This window comes from Lacerta agilis, chromosome 17 (genome assembly GCF_009819535.1).
Source record: "Lacerta agilis isolate rLacAgi1 chromosome 17, rLacAgi1.pri, whole genome shotgun sequence".
NCBI classification, from domain to species: domain Eukaryota; kingdom Metazoa; phylum Chordata; class Lepidosauria; order Squamata; family Lacertidae; genus Lacerta; species Lacerta agilis.
The window spans coordinates 35,560,972-35,576,487 of record NC_046328.1 but is presented as its reverse complement, the minus strand read 5'-3'; the positions used below and the strand labels follow the sequence as shown (position 1 = coordinate 35,576,487).

Below are 15,516 nucleotides of genomic sequence, written 5' to 3'. Positions count from 1 at the left end.
GACCCTCGCCGCCGTCAGCAAGACTGATCTAGAGTAACCTGGTCACTTGAGGGGATCGTGCTCTCTTTGCAGATTAGAACAGGATCGGCAACTAACGGCACCAGGGCCAAATCCGGGCCCTCTTGAAGAGCTCCAACCAGCTTCCAGTTGCCATTATGATGCTGACAGGAATCGCTTCATTTGAGGGTGGTGGATTGTGGTCGAGCAGGCCTGCTCTCCTCTCTTGGCCCTCTGGCCAAAGCTGCCAACCAGGAGTAATGGGCACCTAGCTTAGGCACCGCTAACTTCACACCACTTACGTCAACATCACAGATCCCAGAAAGAGAACTAGTTGTATATCCTGAGCTCCCAGATGTTGAAGAAGAGGGAAAGGGGGCTCATTTTGGCTCCAGGAAATGGTGTGTCCCAAGAAAAGACCGGAGTACAATTTATGTGGCTTTGTTTACCTCTACCGAAAAGATGAAACGGCTTAGAGATTAACCGACGTTCTCCATTTTGCAGATCAGAGCCAAGAAAATACACCTCCCTACATCTACTGGAGGGAGGGTAGGGAAACCAACCACATGGAATATTGAATTCCCAACCACATGGAATATGTAATGGGCACTTCCTGGAGTAGTTATCATCCTGCCATCAGAGCTGCCAGTTCGGGCCAAAGGAATCATCCCTTGGGCCAGGAGGGTCAACTCTGGACTTGTGCCTCCCAGACAGAGGAGGGAGGGAAGAGAGAAGGCGTGGATTTGATTGGCGAGGCTGCAGCCAACAGAAGGGCACTTGGGTGGTCCTCAAGAACATCCTCAGATCCAGGATGCCAAAAAAAGGGTGGGCTCAGTCCTCCACAGGAAGCTGCAGCGCAGAGTAGACCATCACGTGGTCAGCTTCCTTTCGCCGGCCTGGAAGAAAAGTGGGCTGTGTCAGGATGAAGACAGACAGATGTATAGAGGCAACCACCCAGCTAGACTCCATCTAAGCCACGTTATCTGGGTGGTCACTGCTGCCAGTTGGGCAATCTTTGGCCTGCTGTCTGCTAGTAAGACTCTGGCCCTATCTTAACCACTTTAAACTGGATCAATTTAGGCAGACATGGCTTCCCCCAAAGGATCCTGGGAACTGTAGTTTATTAAGGGTGCTGAGAGCATGCTAGGAGGAGGCCCTCTGTTCCCACCGGAGAAACAACTCCCAGAATTCCCTGGGAAGAAGGAATTGGCCGTTAAACCACTCTGGGAACCATCACTGTCTCCTGCAGGACTGAGTTCCCAAGTTCAACTAGGCACTGTGTGGAGAAGCACTCCTTTTACCTGTCCTGAATACTCCGAAGCCCACGAGTTCCAGTGTTATGAGAGAGAGATGAAAACATCCCTTTCTCCATGCTATGCAAAATCCTATGAAATCCCTGCAGCCATATGGACTAGAAACTTGGAGGATCCTTTAAATATTTTTTTTTTAAATTAAAGCTATTTGCTTGGCTCAAGCAAGCCGTTTCTGCTCCTACCCATGCCTATATAAACCCAGGTGGGCTTGGGGGCGGTGGTGTCTGTTTTAGCTGTTGCCCTGCACCCGTTCCTCTCCCACACAGAAGTGCGACCCTCACATGACAGGCAGGTGACGATGCTCCGCAAGGAACCTCCAGCAGTGAAGAACGCCCAGACCCCCATGGAGAAGGTGATGATGAAGATAGGGATGAGGCTGGCTTCGTAGCAAGGATTTAGAAACGTCTGGGGAGATGGAGGGGGGGGGGGGGAAGAGAGAGAACAAAGGATTTCAGACCACAATAAATGTGCTCCATATCCAGTCTTTTAGCTGTGGTTCCTGCATTGCAGGGGGTTGGACTGGATGACCTAGGGAGGGCCCTTCCAGCTCTATGATCTGATCCCATATCCTCTCCTTGCGGCTGCTGCCAATCCCCTCCACATCCCATAAACCTCTTCAAAGCAGGCAGCCCAGGCTCGTCTCCACGGCAACTGCGGCTGACCGATGTGGCTTAGGGGATAATTCCCTGCTGTTCTAGGAGGCCAGATGGTTTTCACGTGACTGCAAATCTCGCATTTAACGTCCTCCCACCAGCCTCTCCTCCTCCTCCTACACTGCTAAGGAGAACGGAGAAGGTAGGGGGTGCGAGGAAAACGAATTAAAGAGTCCTGCTAGCAGGCCTCAGTTTCCTTTGCAACACCAGCAAAAGCACACAGGAAAGCCTTTAGAAATCTGGGGAGAGGGGTGGTTGTAAACTGAGCCAGGACCACACGTCGTTTGAGACCTTTAACCTCAGAAGATTTCTAAAAGGGGCGTGTGAATATGACTATTCACATTACCGTGTGAATCCAATACTCACTATTAAATGGAGAAATCCCCACCCCACCCCAACAATAAACAACAGTATAAGGGACAGTATAAAAACAAAGTAAGTGACCTGCAGGATCAGGCCCATCTTGTCTAGCATCCTGTTCTCACCCAATGCCTGTGGGAAACCCAAAAACAGAATTCGGGCACAAGAGAAATTCTCCCCTGCTGCGGTTTCCAGCAATTGGAATTCAGAGGCATCGCTGCCTCCGGCCGTGGAGGTAGAACGTAACCATTGTGCCTCATGGCCACTGATAGCTTCGCTCTACGAATTTGCCCAATCCTTCTTTAAAGCCACCCAACTTAGTGGCCATCACTGTCTCTTGTGGTAGGGAGTTCCACAGATTAACCATGCGCTGCGTGAAGAAATATGCAGGAGTGTTCCTGCATCCACGTCTTCTCTGCGAGTTTCTCTTTCAGGCATCTGCCCGGCCACCATGAGAACAGGATGCTGGACTAGATGAGCCACTCACCTGACCCAGCTAGAGGGCTCTTCTGACTTTCTTATGGAACCTCCAGCTCCAGAGGCAGTCTATCTCGATTCCTAGGTTCTTGGGGGCATTCGGCCACTGCGAGAACAGGACGTTGGAATAGACTGGGGCCTGATCCAAAAGTGCCCTCCTGACGTTCCGATGTAACACAGGTCATTCTACTCACCAAGCCGGACGTGACCAGGTGACTGGCGACCACCAACGCCAGAGTCCAGTAGCGGCCCTTCTCGCAGGCATCGAAGAAGATCGTGCCCCAGAATGTGTGTAGGAAAACCAGCGCCATCGTGAGGAAGGCTGAAAGGAGGAGGGCAGGAGAATGGTCAAACCACATCGCGGCAATTACGATTTACGCTGCAGAAGACTGTTTCTCAAAATCGGTAGTTTGGCAGTCTGTTCCATGTGGACAGTGCCAGTTTGGAGAAGCATTTGCCAATATTTTTTGGACTGCCAAGTGGCCAGCACCCCACGTACGGCTGCGATTGTCCCATTACTGGAGAGCCTTTATTAGTCGGTGTGGATCAGGGCAGGGGACAGTTTGGCCAGCCAGATAATTTTGGACAGCAACTCCCATTAGCCAACAATCAGGGATGATGGGTACCTGTTTTATTTTATCTATATCAGGGGTAGGCAACTTAAGGCCTGTGGGCCAGATGTGGCCCAATTGCCTTCTCAATCCGGCCCACAGACAGTCTGGGAATCAGCGTGTTTTTACATGAGTAGAATGTGCCCTTTTATTTAAAATGCATCTCTGGGTTATTTGTGGGGCATAGGAATTCATTCATTTTTTTCTGCAAAATATAGTCCGGCCCAACACATGGTCTGGCTGAAAAAGGTTGCTGACCCCTGGAACATATATCCTTCCTCCCAAAGGCAGGAGTGATCGGACATCTTAAAACCAATCCCACTACACACAGAAGTTAATATAGTTAGTATAGTTAAAGCTCTGGTTTTCCCAGTAGTAATGTATGGAAGTGAGAGCTGGACCATAAAGAAGACTGATCGCCGAAGAATTGATGCTTTTGAATTATGGTGCTGGAGGAGACTCTTGAGAGTCCCATGGACTGCAAAAAGATCAAACTTATCCATCCTTAAAGAAATCAGCCCTGAGTGCTCCCTGGAAGGACAGATCCTGAGGTTGAGGCTCCAGTACAGTACTTTGGCCACCTCATGAGAAGAGAAGACTCCCTGGAAAAGACTCTGATGTGGGGAAAGATGGAGGGCACAAGGAGAAGTGGACGACAGAGGATGAGATGGTTGAACAGTGTTCTCGAAGTGACTGGTATGAGTTTGGCCAAACTGCAGGAGGCAGTGAAAGACAGGAGTGCCTGGCGTGCTCTGGTCCATGGGGTCACGAAGAGTCGGACACGACTGAACGACTGAACAACAACAACAACACACAGAAGACTAGGAAAGATCTCTTCTTGACAAAAAAAGGTTATTTATGTATGCTACTACTACTGCGGCCCATGTTTTGTTAGCCCAAAAATGGAAAATGAGAGGTCCCAAGCAAAGAAGAATGGCAACTTAAACTGATGAAATACGTGCAGCTTAACTTATAGAATAAGAGAACAAGAAGAACATACGTTTAAAGAAGATTGGAAAACGTTTATTGAATATGTGGGGGGAAATTGTGTACATTTGAAAACGCTGGCAGCATTAAGATAAATTCAACAGTGTAAATATGCTTTGATGGGTGCAATAATGGAATACTGAATGGTTTAGTTTACATAAAATATGCAAAGGATTTATGTTATGCAAAATGAACCATGGAAAGAGAAGAAGGGAAGTCATCAATATTTTAAGGTTGTTTAAATGAGTATTTTAAATTGTAAAACAGAAAATTTATAAATGAAAGGAAAGATCTGTTCTTGGACTGCTTGCAGGAAGAGGAAGGTATGCAGCACGAAACCAAAAACTCAACAGACAACACCTCTCCAATATTTAGCAGGTCAGAATTCCAAATGAGAGGTGCCACAGCCTTGAAGGCCCTGTTTCTCTACTGCAGGCACCCCCAAACTTGGCCCTCCAGATGTTTTGGGACTACAACTCCCATCATCCCTAGCTAACAGGACCAGTGGTCAGGGATGATGGGAACTGTAGTCCCAAAACATCTGGAGGGCTGAGTTTGGGGGTGTCTGCTCTATTGTATGGAATGGGCCTCCTGATAAGCTAGTTATCCTGAGGAGGGCCTCACCTGGGGAGTGCAGGTGTCTGTCAGGTATATAAGGGCTGAGAAGAAAAGAGTTTGGATTTGATATCCCGCTTTATCAATACCCTAAGGAGTCTCAAAGCGGCTAACATTCTCCTTTCCTTTCATTCCCCCCAACAAACACTCTGTGAGGTGAGTGGGGCTGAGAGACTTCAAAGAAGTGTGACTAGCCCAAGGTCAACCAGCAGCTGCATGTGGAGGAGCGGAGACACGAACCCGGTTCCCCAGATTACGAGTCTACCACTCTTAACCTCTACACCACACTGGTGTTACACTTCATGTTCTCTTTTAGGATTTTAGGGGGCATAGGTTTCCCCCACCCACAGGGAACCATTGAGAACTTAGATGGACCCCAGAGGTCTGGCTCGGTTTCGGTGGCCTTCCTTATGTCCCCGAACGAATGTCACCTGAAGTGATGAAGTAATGGGGCGAATCCCCATGGATTCCCACGGTGCCTGGCCCAATGGAGTCCGCAAGGATGTTGATGACGGAGAAGACCCCGCTGATGATTCCAAAGGAGAGACCCGACACTGCGGAAGAGAAGGACAAACCCAATTTCACAGCACTTTGAGAACATTTATTGCCATGCTGTGACTCATCTTAAAGGACATCCCTTTCCAAACTAGCAGCGGCCATCGCGAGACCCATTTATAATGGAATTTGCACACACACACAGAGGAAGGACAACTCAAGAGGCCTGAATAAGTTAGCAAAGTTGTTCCTTCACTTTGGAGGGAGGGACTGCTCTGAAAACAGAGCTTTAAAGGAAACCGAATTCTGAAGTGTACAGGGCTTCTGCTTTAGCTTTGTCGGTTACAGGCGGCTGCTTTTTAAGGCCAGAAAAGGGCTCTTGGTCCAAGCTAGCAAAAAAAGGACATCTGGATTCTACAAGGAGGAACAGTTTCAGTGACAGTTGTGGAGCACGTAGGGAGACAAGACACGTCAGAAAGGCAGCAGCCTGCAAATTGCTCACCATATGCCATCTGCTTGATCGAGATGGGAGACCGGCCGTCTTCGCTGATGGTCACCAACCCTTCGTCAGCTTTCCTGAGGGCAGGATGCAAAAAGAAAGCAGGAAATTGGTCGGCCGTTTGTGAGGCAGAGACAGTAGCGAGATTTTCATAGCAGAGAGATGGAAGAGGCATCAAAGGTTGGGTAGTCCAACCTCTGGCAATGCAGGAACCACAACTAAATAATCCCTGAATGTCTCTTTAAAAACTTCCATGTTTACCCAAGAGCTCCTAGGTTCTGACTCGTTAATTTTGTTTCGAACCATAATCCATTTTATTTCTGATGCACAGCTGCATTTCCCCCACACCTTGTATTTAGGAAATTTCATTGCACAATTGTTTTTCATTTGTTTATTAGTTTTATCACAAAGTATCTCCTTTTATGAACAGACTCCAATTTTATGTCTTGATTTATATACTTTTGTATCCTTCAGTATGCATATAAAGGAGATAGATCGATCAGCTTACTTTTATTTACTCAACAAAATTTATACACCCCACTTGATTGTAATAAAAAAAAACCCTTGAGTGGTTTGTTTTGTTTAAAAAAAAAGGACGCCACATTAAATTTATCAATAAAAGACCATTATAAAAAGGTGTTTACAAACATTCGAAGGGTAAGTAATTAAAAATCAAAGGTAAATGAAAAGAAACAGTCTGGATAGGGCCTTGCCTAAACAGATATTGGTTTAAGCAAGTGCTGGAAACAGTGCAGCAACAAAGGGAAATATTTTTCTGTGAAAAAGACGATTGTTTTTGCTATAAAAAAAAATAAGGCAAAAATTGGGTGTCGTCTTATACACAGATAGTGAATGCAGAGGGGAGACATGCGATTACTGGCAGCAGCAAGCAGGAGATTGGCAGCGGCAATTGGGCGGATGATTGGCGGCTGCAGCAAGGTGGGCAGGCGATTGACTGTGGCTGCAGCAATTGGGGACGCGATGGGTGGCTGCGGCGAGGCGGGCAGGCGATTGGCAGCTGTGGCAAGGTGTGTGATCGGCAGTGGCTGTGGCAAGCGAACAGCAGTGGCGGGCAGGCGAGTGAGCAATTGGAGGAAGACCTCCCCTGCCCCCCCAAAAGCTAAACAACTTAATTTCTTAATTTCGGGTTAAAAAAAAATAGGGGTCGTCTTATACACTGAAAAATACTGCAAGCGGTGCATGGTTAAACTATGGAACTCGCTGCCACAGGAAGCAGCGATTGCCACCAATCCAGCTAGCTTTAAAAGGGAATTAAGAAAATTCGTGGAAAAAGAAAATGCTATCGAAAGCTACAATCCAGCAGAGTTCTTCTTAAGTTCTTGAGAACCACAGCAGTGAATCCAACTTTTGGGCAGGGATGAAGCCAAAAAGATTCCACCTCTGAAGGGCACATTTTGTTGTATTTGAGGAAGGAAAAACCAGCTACAGGGCTGATATCTTTGGTGCCACCCAAAATCGGCGCAGAAGTGGTCTTGTATTAAAGTTAAAGCTTACTGGGAAATGATATATAATGAATTGAAAAGGAAGTTCAAAATAACTTTTATTTTAAAAAAAACCCAGAAGCTTTTCTTTTGGGAATGATAGGGACAGAACTACCTAAATTGTACAGAAATTTATTTATGTCTGTTACTACAGCAGCAAGAATGCTACTTGCCCAAAAGTGGACAGAAGTCCCAGCAAAGGAAGAATGGATTACCAAACTCGTGCAGAAATTGTAAAACTTACCGGGAGAATAAGAAATCAAGATAACAAACTTTTTATAAAAGAATGGAAATGGTTTATTGAATATTTGCAGATAAATTGTAAACAGATAAAAACATTAGCAGGATTATTTTAATAACCTGCCGTTTCATAAGAGTATATATTTACATTGGATAATTAAATGAGAAAATTACATGAATTTGGATATGCAGAAGATATTAAAAAATAAATTTAAGGAACAGCAGAAATCAGAAGGAAGTCAAATTTCAAAATGTTAAATTGATTGTAAAACTAATGGAGTGCATAAATTTCAAAAATTATAAATAAAAAACTAAAATAAAAATCGGCGCAGAAGTGGGAATATTTGCCACAGCTTAGCAAGGCACTCTTACTTGAGGAGCTTGAAGTACGCAAAGCGAAAGGCTTCCTGGAGCAAGACCGAGACAGCCGCCCCGAACATCAGAAGGCCGTACTGTAGACGCCCATCTTCCCGGTCGCTCAGGTGGACCGAAATAAACCAGATCAATGAGGCCAAGAGGAGGGAGACCAGCCAGAAAAAGGCCCTGAATAGACAGCGAGAGAAATAAAAGGACATTAACCATTATTAACAGGTGTGCGCATCCAGTAGTACCTTGGTTCTCAAACTTAATCCGTTCCGGAAGAAGTCCGTTCCAAAACCAAAGCGTTCCAAAACCAAGGCGCGCTTTCCCATAGAAAGCAATGCAACGGATTAATCCGTTCCAGACTTTAAAAAAGAACCCCTAAAAGAGCATTTCAACATGAATTTTACTATCTAACGAGACCATTGATCCATAAAATGAAAGCAATAATCAATGTACTGTACTATAAAATAAGTACGACAGTATTTTAGGTGATAAAAATTAAATTTAACTTTTTTTCTTAACTGCACTGATGACAGTCATTGTTTGGATGGGGGGGGCTTTTATCCATTTCCACGGTCACTCAATCAATCAATCAATAACTGAACTGGGTTCCACAAAAAACCCCAAAATAAATGGCAAAAACAAAAGCGCCAAACTTAATCCGTCTGTTTGATTTCTGAAATGTACAGAAACCAAGGCGCAGCTTCTGATTGGTGCAAGTGCCCCGGAAACAATAACCGACAGCTGCATCAGACGTTCGGCTTCTGAAAAATGTTTGGAAACCGGAACACTTACTTCCGGGTTTTCGGCGTTTGGGAACCAAGGCGTTTGAGAACCAAGGTACCACTTCACTCTGCACTTGGGGAGAAGAGATCCACAACAGGATAACCCACTTTCTGCAACCTCTTTAAATCACGATCTAGTATGGCAGAATTCGTTCTGCTTCGCGGGAAGAAGCTAAGCCAACCTTCGTCAACTTAGGGCCCCTCCAGATATTCCAGACTACCGCTGGGGCTGATGGGAGTTGTAGTTCAAAACAGCTGCAGGGCCTCAGGCTGACAACAGCTGAGTTGAACAGCCCCTCTCCCATGCGTTTTTTTGGGGGGGGGCAGGAATGCTTCCAAGTACCACTTGCCAGAAACCCCCACCCTGTCAAGCCTTATCATTTATTTAAATCAGGGTGGATTTGATTTAAAATCAAATCAATTTAAATTACGATTTAAATCACTAGTCAGTAAGACTTGATTTAAATCTTTTTTATTTTTATTTTACAGAAAGACTCATTCTTGCTGGTATAATCTTAATATTTACAACCAGATGAAGGTTACATTTTTGGAACCATAAATTTTCAGAGTAGTTTTTTACAGTCATATCCAAAATTACTGATTTGGTTTATACTATTAGAAATACATAGACAGATAATTACGAAATTATTGTGAGGTTTAATAAGTTAACTGTTTATATCTGGACAATTTTTCTGCTGTACTGTACTTTATTGGAAGGAGAAAAATAATCATTTCCTTAATATCAATTTAACAATTTATTTAACATAAAACAATTATAGCATATGTATCCATGTTTGTTAACTGATGTGGTTAAACAGTAATAATAATAAAAAACTTAGACTGAGTTTTAAAGGTAAAGGTACCCCTGAACGTTAGGTCCAGTCGCGGACGACTCTGGGGTTGCGGCGTTCATCTCGCTTTACTGACCGAGGGAGCCGGCGTACAGCTTCTGGGTCATGTGGCCAGCATGACTAAGCCACTTCTGGCGAACCAGAGCAGCGCACAGAAACGCCGTTTACCTTCCCGCTGGAGCGGTACCTATTTATCTACTTGCACTTTGACATGCTTTCGAACTGCTAGGTTGGCAGGAGCTGGGACCGAGCAACGGGAGCTCACCCCGTCGCAGGGATTCGAAACGAAACAAATCCTGATAAATAGCCTTTGGACTATAATTTAGCTTAAACAGAAAACTACCTTTAGAAAGATTTTTCCTCCAAAAGCATTTTATTTTTAAAATCCAATTTAAATTTTAAAAAGATCCAAAAAATTTAAATAAAAAGAATCATTGATTTTTATCCACCCTGGTTTAAATTCAGCACTATCTCATAGGAATATTAGAAGCCCCCTTATACAGAGTCAGACCCCTGAGCTCTACCTAGCTCAGGATCATCGCTAAGTTTTTATATATGCTGGAAGCCGCCCAGAGTGCCTGGCGCAACCCAGTTCAGATGGGCAGGGTACAAATAACATTATTATTATTGTTATTATCCGCATGGATTGGCATCAGCTGTCCAGGGTTTCAGGCTGTAGCTGGAGATGCTGTCGACCTAACCTGGGGGACTGGGGGCTAAACCAGGTGAGGGTAGCCGATGGGTCTCAAACCCTCGGACGAGACCAGAAGTGGCTCCAAGAAGGAGCTGTTTCTGCACCTGCTGCAGAAGGAAGTGAGGGGCAGGTGGGAAGGTAGCCTATCTAGGAGGAGGGAAACTCTGATCCTAAATCTCTGCTGCTTTGCAGGATATCTTCAGGAGAATACAAGGCTAAGGAGTAAACTCAGTCTACACAAATCCAGAGTGGAGTCCCTAAGATGCCTTGTATGTCTCCTTCTGGCAACTCCTGCAGCCAATCTGGTGCCAAACATCTCGCTCTGCTTTCCTTTGGACCACATCAGAGAGGCCGAGAGGAGGGTCTTATTGTTTGGGCAGCCCAGGACCTCCAGGCACACTGCCCCCAGGTTTGCGGTCCAGGGAGGTCCCTTCGGTGCTGCTAACACAGCAATTTTGACTTCACCCCGGAGGCACATTCCATTGTCTCTTGAAACAGACAGATGTCAATAACCACCTTTCCTCCAAGGTGGCATACATTGTTTCCCCCTCCCCACTTTATCCTCACATCAACCCTGCGAGGTAGGTTAGGCTAAGACAGGCACAGGCAAACTCGGCCCTCCAGATGTTTTGAGACTACAATTCCCATCATCCCTGACCACTGGCCCTGTTAACTAGGGATGATGGGAGTTGCAGTCCTGAAACATCTGGAGGGCCAAGTTTGCCTATGCCTGGGCCAGGGTGGATTTGATTTAAATCAAACTGAACTTCTTGAAACTTAACACTGAAGGGGTTGATTCTGTATTCATAGGTTTGTAGAACAATAGCATTAAAAAGTAAACCAAGCATCTGTGATAATATCTTGTAGGCAGAGAAACTGCCCAATAATCATACAAAAACCTCTGGAAGAGCATAAATGACATTGTGAATGGATTAATGGAATTTATTTACCAAAAAAATTAAACATATACAGCCTTATTCTACATAATTAAAAAACTAATCTTTATTTCATGATTGAATAACCTTTGGATGGTAATATATTTTCACCAAAAAGCATTTTATTTTTAAAAATCCAATTTAAAAAATTTTAAAAATCGATTTTTCATATATTTTTTAAAAAATCATTGATTTTTATCCACCCTGGCCTGGCCTGGGCTAAGAGACAGCAATTGGCCCGTTCCCTTCGTGGTGCAACTGTTTACACTCAGGGTTTGCTACCACGATTGGATACCTGATCTTGGACTTCAGAAACCCTTTCGAGTTTTATACTTGAGAAGTCTCTGAGTCGGCCACCGGCCACAAACCAGACAGGTTGAGTTGGAGGCATAAGAAATCTCTGCTTAAATTTCTTAAGGCCGTCATGCGCCGATGATGTATCTAACTTCTCTCCTCTGAGCTATCTAAGGGAAGTTCGGTCACATGCAAACCTCTGTCATATGCTCAGTTGCAGGAAGGAAGGAATGCAATGCAGGCTTTGGGGTTGTTGTTTTTGTAAATGAACAGCAGAACTGGAAAATCTAGATCTGCAGAGGACACACAATGCACCCTTTTGTCCAAAGGTGCTTTCTTGCAGTTTCCAAAGGGATGTTTAGCATGTTTCCTTAGGGGCTGTGATTTTCTCAGTGGGAATAAATGCTGCTGGTGAGTTTTACAAGTACAGGCTTCAAATGCAAGGAAGAGGAAGGCATCGACCCCACCTTGCTTGCTCTCAATACGTCTCCAAAACTCATCATAGCAAGCTCCCACCATCTGTAACAGAGCCCAGCATGCCGTCACCAGCAAAATGTGCTCCAGAACCGGCTTCCTACACTCTAGAGGCAATAATAAACAAGGAAAGGACATGGATTGTAACTTCTGCAAAAAATAAATAAATCACAGCCAACAGGACCTGGCTCAGCACTAGGGAACTTGCCTTGCATGCAGAAGGTCTGGGGTTAAATCTCCAACATTATTGACAAAGCAGTAAATCCAACCCTTAATTTGGAATCATGAGGACAAGGCTGAAGCTCAGTGATAAGAGCACATACCGTACTTTGCACGCAGGAGATCCCAGAGTGCAATCCTCAAAATTTTTAGGTCAGGCTGGGAACGTCCCACTGCCTGAAACCCCGGACAGCTGCTGCCAGTCTGAGTGGACAATACTGAGCTAGATGGACCCAAGGGTCTGACTGTGTTCAAATCCCACTGATCCTAAAATATGGGTTTTAAGGGAAGAGGACCCAGGGAAGACTGTGTGACTTCCAGGAGCTCTTAAGACCAACAAGCACCTTAGAAAAACCACAAGAAAAATGGTTTCTGATTTATTTATTTTTTAAAGATGATTATTTCCATGCTGGGGTAGCAGCACTGATGCTAAGATAGTATTTTAAACCGGGTGCTTTATCAGAGAGAAAGGAAGAGGAAGTGCCTGGAAAGTTAGTTAATGTCTTGGCCGGTGGGCAGAATTGGCCAATAAGCTGCAAAAGGGTCAGTTCATGCCCACCCACTTTGCACTGTTGTTGGTTATAATAGAGAGAGAGAGAAATATGTTTTTCTTCTCTTTTAAAAAAGGATTGTTTGTTTATTTATTTCCATTTATGAGTTGCTTCCTATGATAGCATATCAAAGCAATTTAGAGAATCGCCTTGTGCTTTCTCTATGTAAGCTGCTTAAACGATTTCACATCGGTTGCGCAGTTATGTGCAAATAAATAAATAATCCTCAAGAACTAAAATGACACCGATTACAACGGGACTTACTCCCGGGTAAAAGTATGGATATAGGGATGGTTAACTAAGCAAACATACAGGGAAAACCAAAAATACAATTAAGCCGCCTTAAAATGAAAAGGTGAGATAATAATTTCGCAATCCACCAGTTATAGCCCCTCGTTGCTACACTGGGACCTTCAAAGGGTGGGCTCTGTGCATGGAGCCCCCTCCCCACCCTCACCTTCGTGTCTTTCCATATCACCCTCATAACCTCAAGAAGCCCCTCCCCTGACCCTAGAAAAATGAGGAGGCCTCCACCTATCAGCCCTATTGCCCCCACTGTGGCTCTTGCCACCCCCCCCCCACTCCAGGCCCCACAACCCTCTGCAGGTCTACTCAAACTGAGCTTACTCCACCCTTGGAAGTGGGTGGAAGTTTGCACAAAATATAACCAAGCAAAACACTATGATCTCCGATTTAAAATGAAAAAAAAAAGTGGGAGTAACAATTTTTCAATGTCACAATTCCCTGCCCCCTGCTTGTCTGGGGCCTGCAAAGGAAGCGCTTTGCACATGCCCCAGACCCCTCTCTCCCCTCCACAAGAACCTCCCCACGTGAGCAAGACTACGATCTCTGCCTTAATTCCAGCCAAAAACATCAGGAAGAGCTTTCCGACAGGAAGCGGCGAGCTCTTTTCCTTGCAGGTTTTAAAGCAGAGGTTGGATGGCCACCTGTCAGGGATGCTTTAGCTGAGATTCCTCCATTGCAGGGGGTTGCAATAGATGACCCTTGGGGTCCCTTCCAACTCTTGTTGTTGTTGTTCAGTCGTTCAGTCGTGTCCGACTCTTCGTGACCCCATGGACCAGAGCACATTCTATGATTCTATAGAAAGCCCCCTCTCCCTTCTCTTTGAGAGGCTGGGGCCAGAGCCTTCTCCCCTCCACAAGAACAAAAAAACACGAGAACAAAACAAGGCTATTATCTCTCTGCCTGCAAACAGGAAATGTGGGGAGAATATATATATATATTGCAATCCATCGTTCAATCATAACCTTCCTCTCTTTGCTAGACCTACCACGGAAGGTCTTTCTGCACATGCCCCGGAGCTGTCTCTCCACGTCATACCTTCCCAACCGGGCCCCACTTTCCTCCCCCCAGAAAGAAGAGGAAGAGGAGATTCCCCCCAGTAGCCCCCTTCCGCCCCCCAAAAATATATCAGTCCTCTGCTGACCCAGCCACCAGGATGATGACGCGCAGGGGGTCCCCGGCCACGGTGAGCAGGCACAGGGCCAAGGCCGGCCCGAAGGCGATGAAGGTGCAGCCGAAGAACACCGCCGCCCCCATCGCCCCGAGAAGCAGCGCCGGAGGTAGCAGGAACCAGGCAGGCAGGGAGGGAGGCTCCGGCAGCGAGCCCGGGCGGGGCCACAGGCGGCCAATGGGAGCCGGCGGGGAGGGGAAGCCGCGCCCACAGGGAGGGGCCGGTCCCGCAAGGGCCTCATGGGAATTGTAGTCCCTTAGGTGAGAGGTGGGGGGGGGGAAGGGGCGGATTGCGCCATTCGCCCCACCCTCCTCCGCCTCCAGCTCCACAGATGTGTGAATAGGGTAGAGGGGACCTCCTTCTCTAAAAATAGATAAAACGAAATTAAAAATTAAAAAAATTCCTTCCAGTAACACCTTAGAGACCAACCAAGTTTGTTCTTGCTATGAGCTTTCGTGTGCATGTACACTTCTTCAGATGCATGCATGCACACGAAAGCTCATACCAAGAACGAACTTGGTTGGTCTCTAAGGTGCTACTGGAAGAAAGGAAATTTTATTTTTTAAATTTTTTTCCGACTACGGCTACCTACCTGTAAATATAGATAGATACTCTTTATAGATAGATCAATAGATATTGGTATGCACACTTAATAAAAAAAATTATTATTATTTTGCTTTTGAGTGCTTTATTGATTGAAAACTTTATAACAGAAGTGTACAATAGATAATATAGGCAAAATAAAAAAATAAAAAATGTGCATGCACACGAAAGCTCAAACCAATAATAAACTTAGTTGGTCTCTAAGGTGCTACTGGAAGGATTTATTTATTTATTTATTTTAAATAAATGGTTATTCATTCTTTAACTAATGCTTGCTTTGTACCTGTACTGTACATCCATTTGTTATTTAAATTGTCAAGACCTCTGATCTTCCCCTTGCATTGGTCATTTAGTCCAACCCAAAAACCCATGCAGGAATCTGTCGCCCGATGTGGGACTCGAGCCCACGACTCCTGAGATTAAGAGCCTCGTGGCTCTACAAATAGACGATACATATTGACAGGATACTCTTGGTAGGTCGGTCAATACTGACAGAGAGTTGCTCTTCACAGGTTGATAGAAAT

General features: G+C 45.3%; 1 protein-coding gene across 1 annotated transcript; it reads right to left on the bottom strand.

Annotated features, from left to right (window-relative positions):
• Positions 1-612: 612 nt before the first annotated feature.
• APH1A (aph-1 homolog A, gamma-secretase subunit) lies at positions 613-14,527 on the bottom strand. The gene is made up of 7 exons (XM_033135862.1): positions 14,363-14,527; positions 8,122-8,292; positions 6,011-6,084; positions 5,445-5,567; positions 2,995-3,122; positions 1,592-1,715; positions 613-893 (listed from the first exon to the last, which is right to left on the bottom strand). The coding sequence occupies exons 1-7, from the start codon at positions 14,473-14,475 to the stop codon at positions 829-831; spliced, it is 798 nt and encodes a 265-aa protein (XP_032991753.1). The 5' UTR covers positions 14,476-14,527; the 3' UTR covers positions 613-828.
• Between the last annotated feature and the right edge of the window lie 989 nt (positions 14,528-15,516).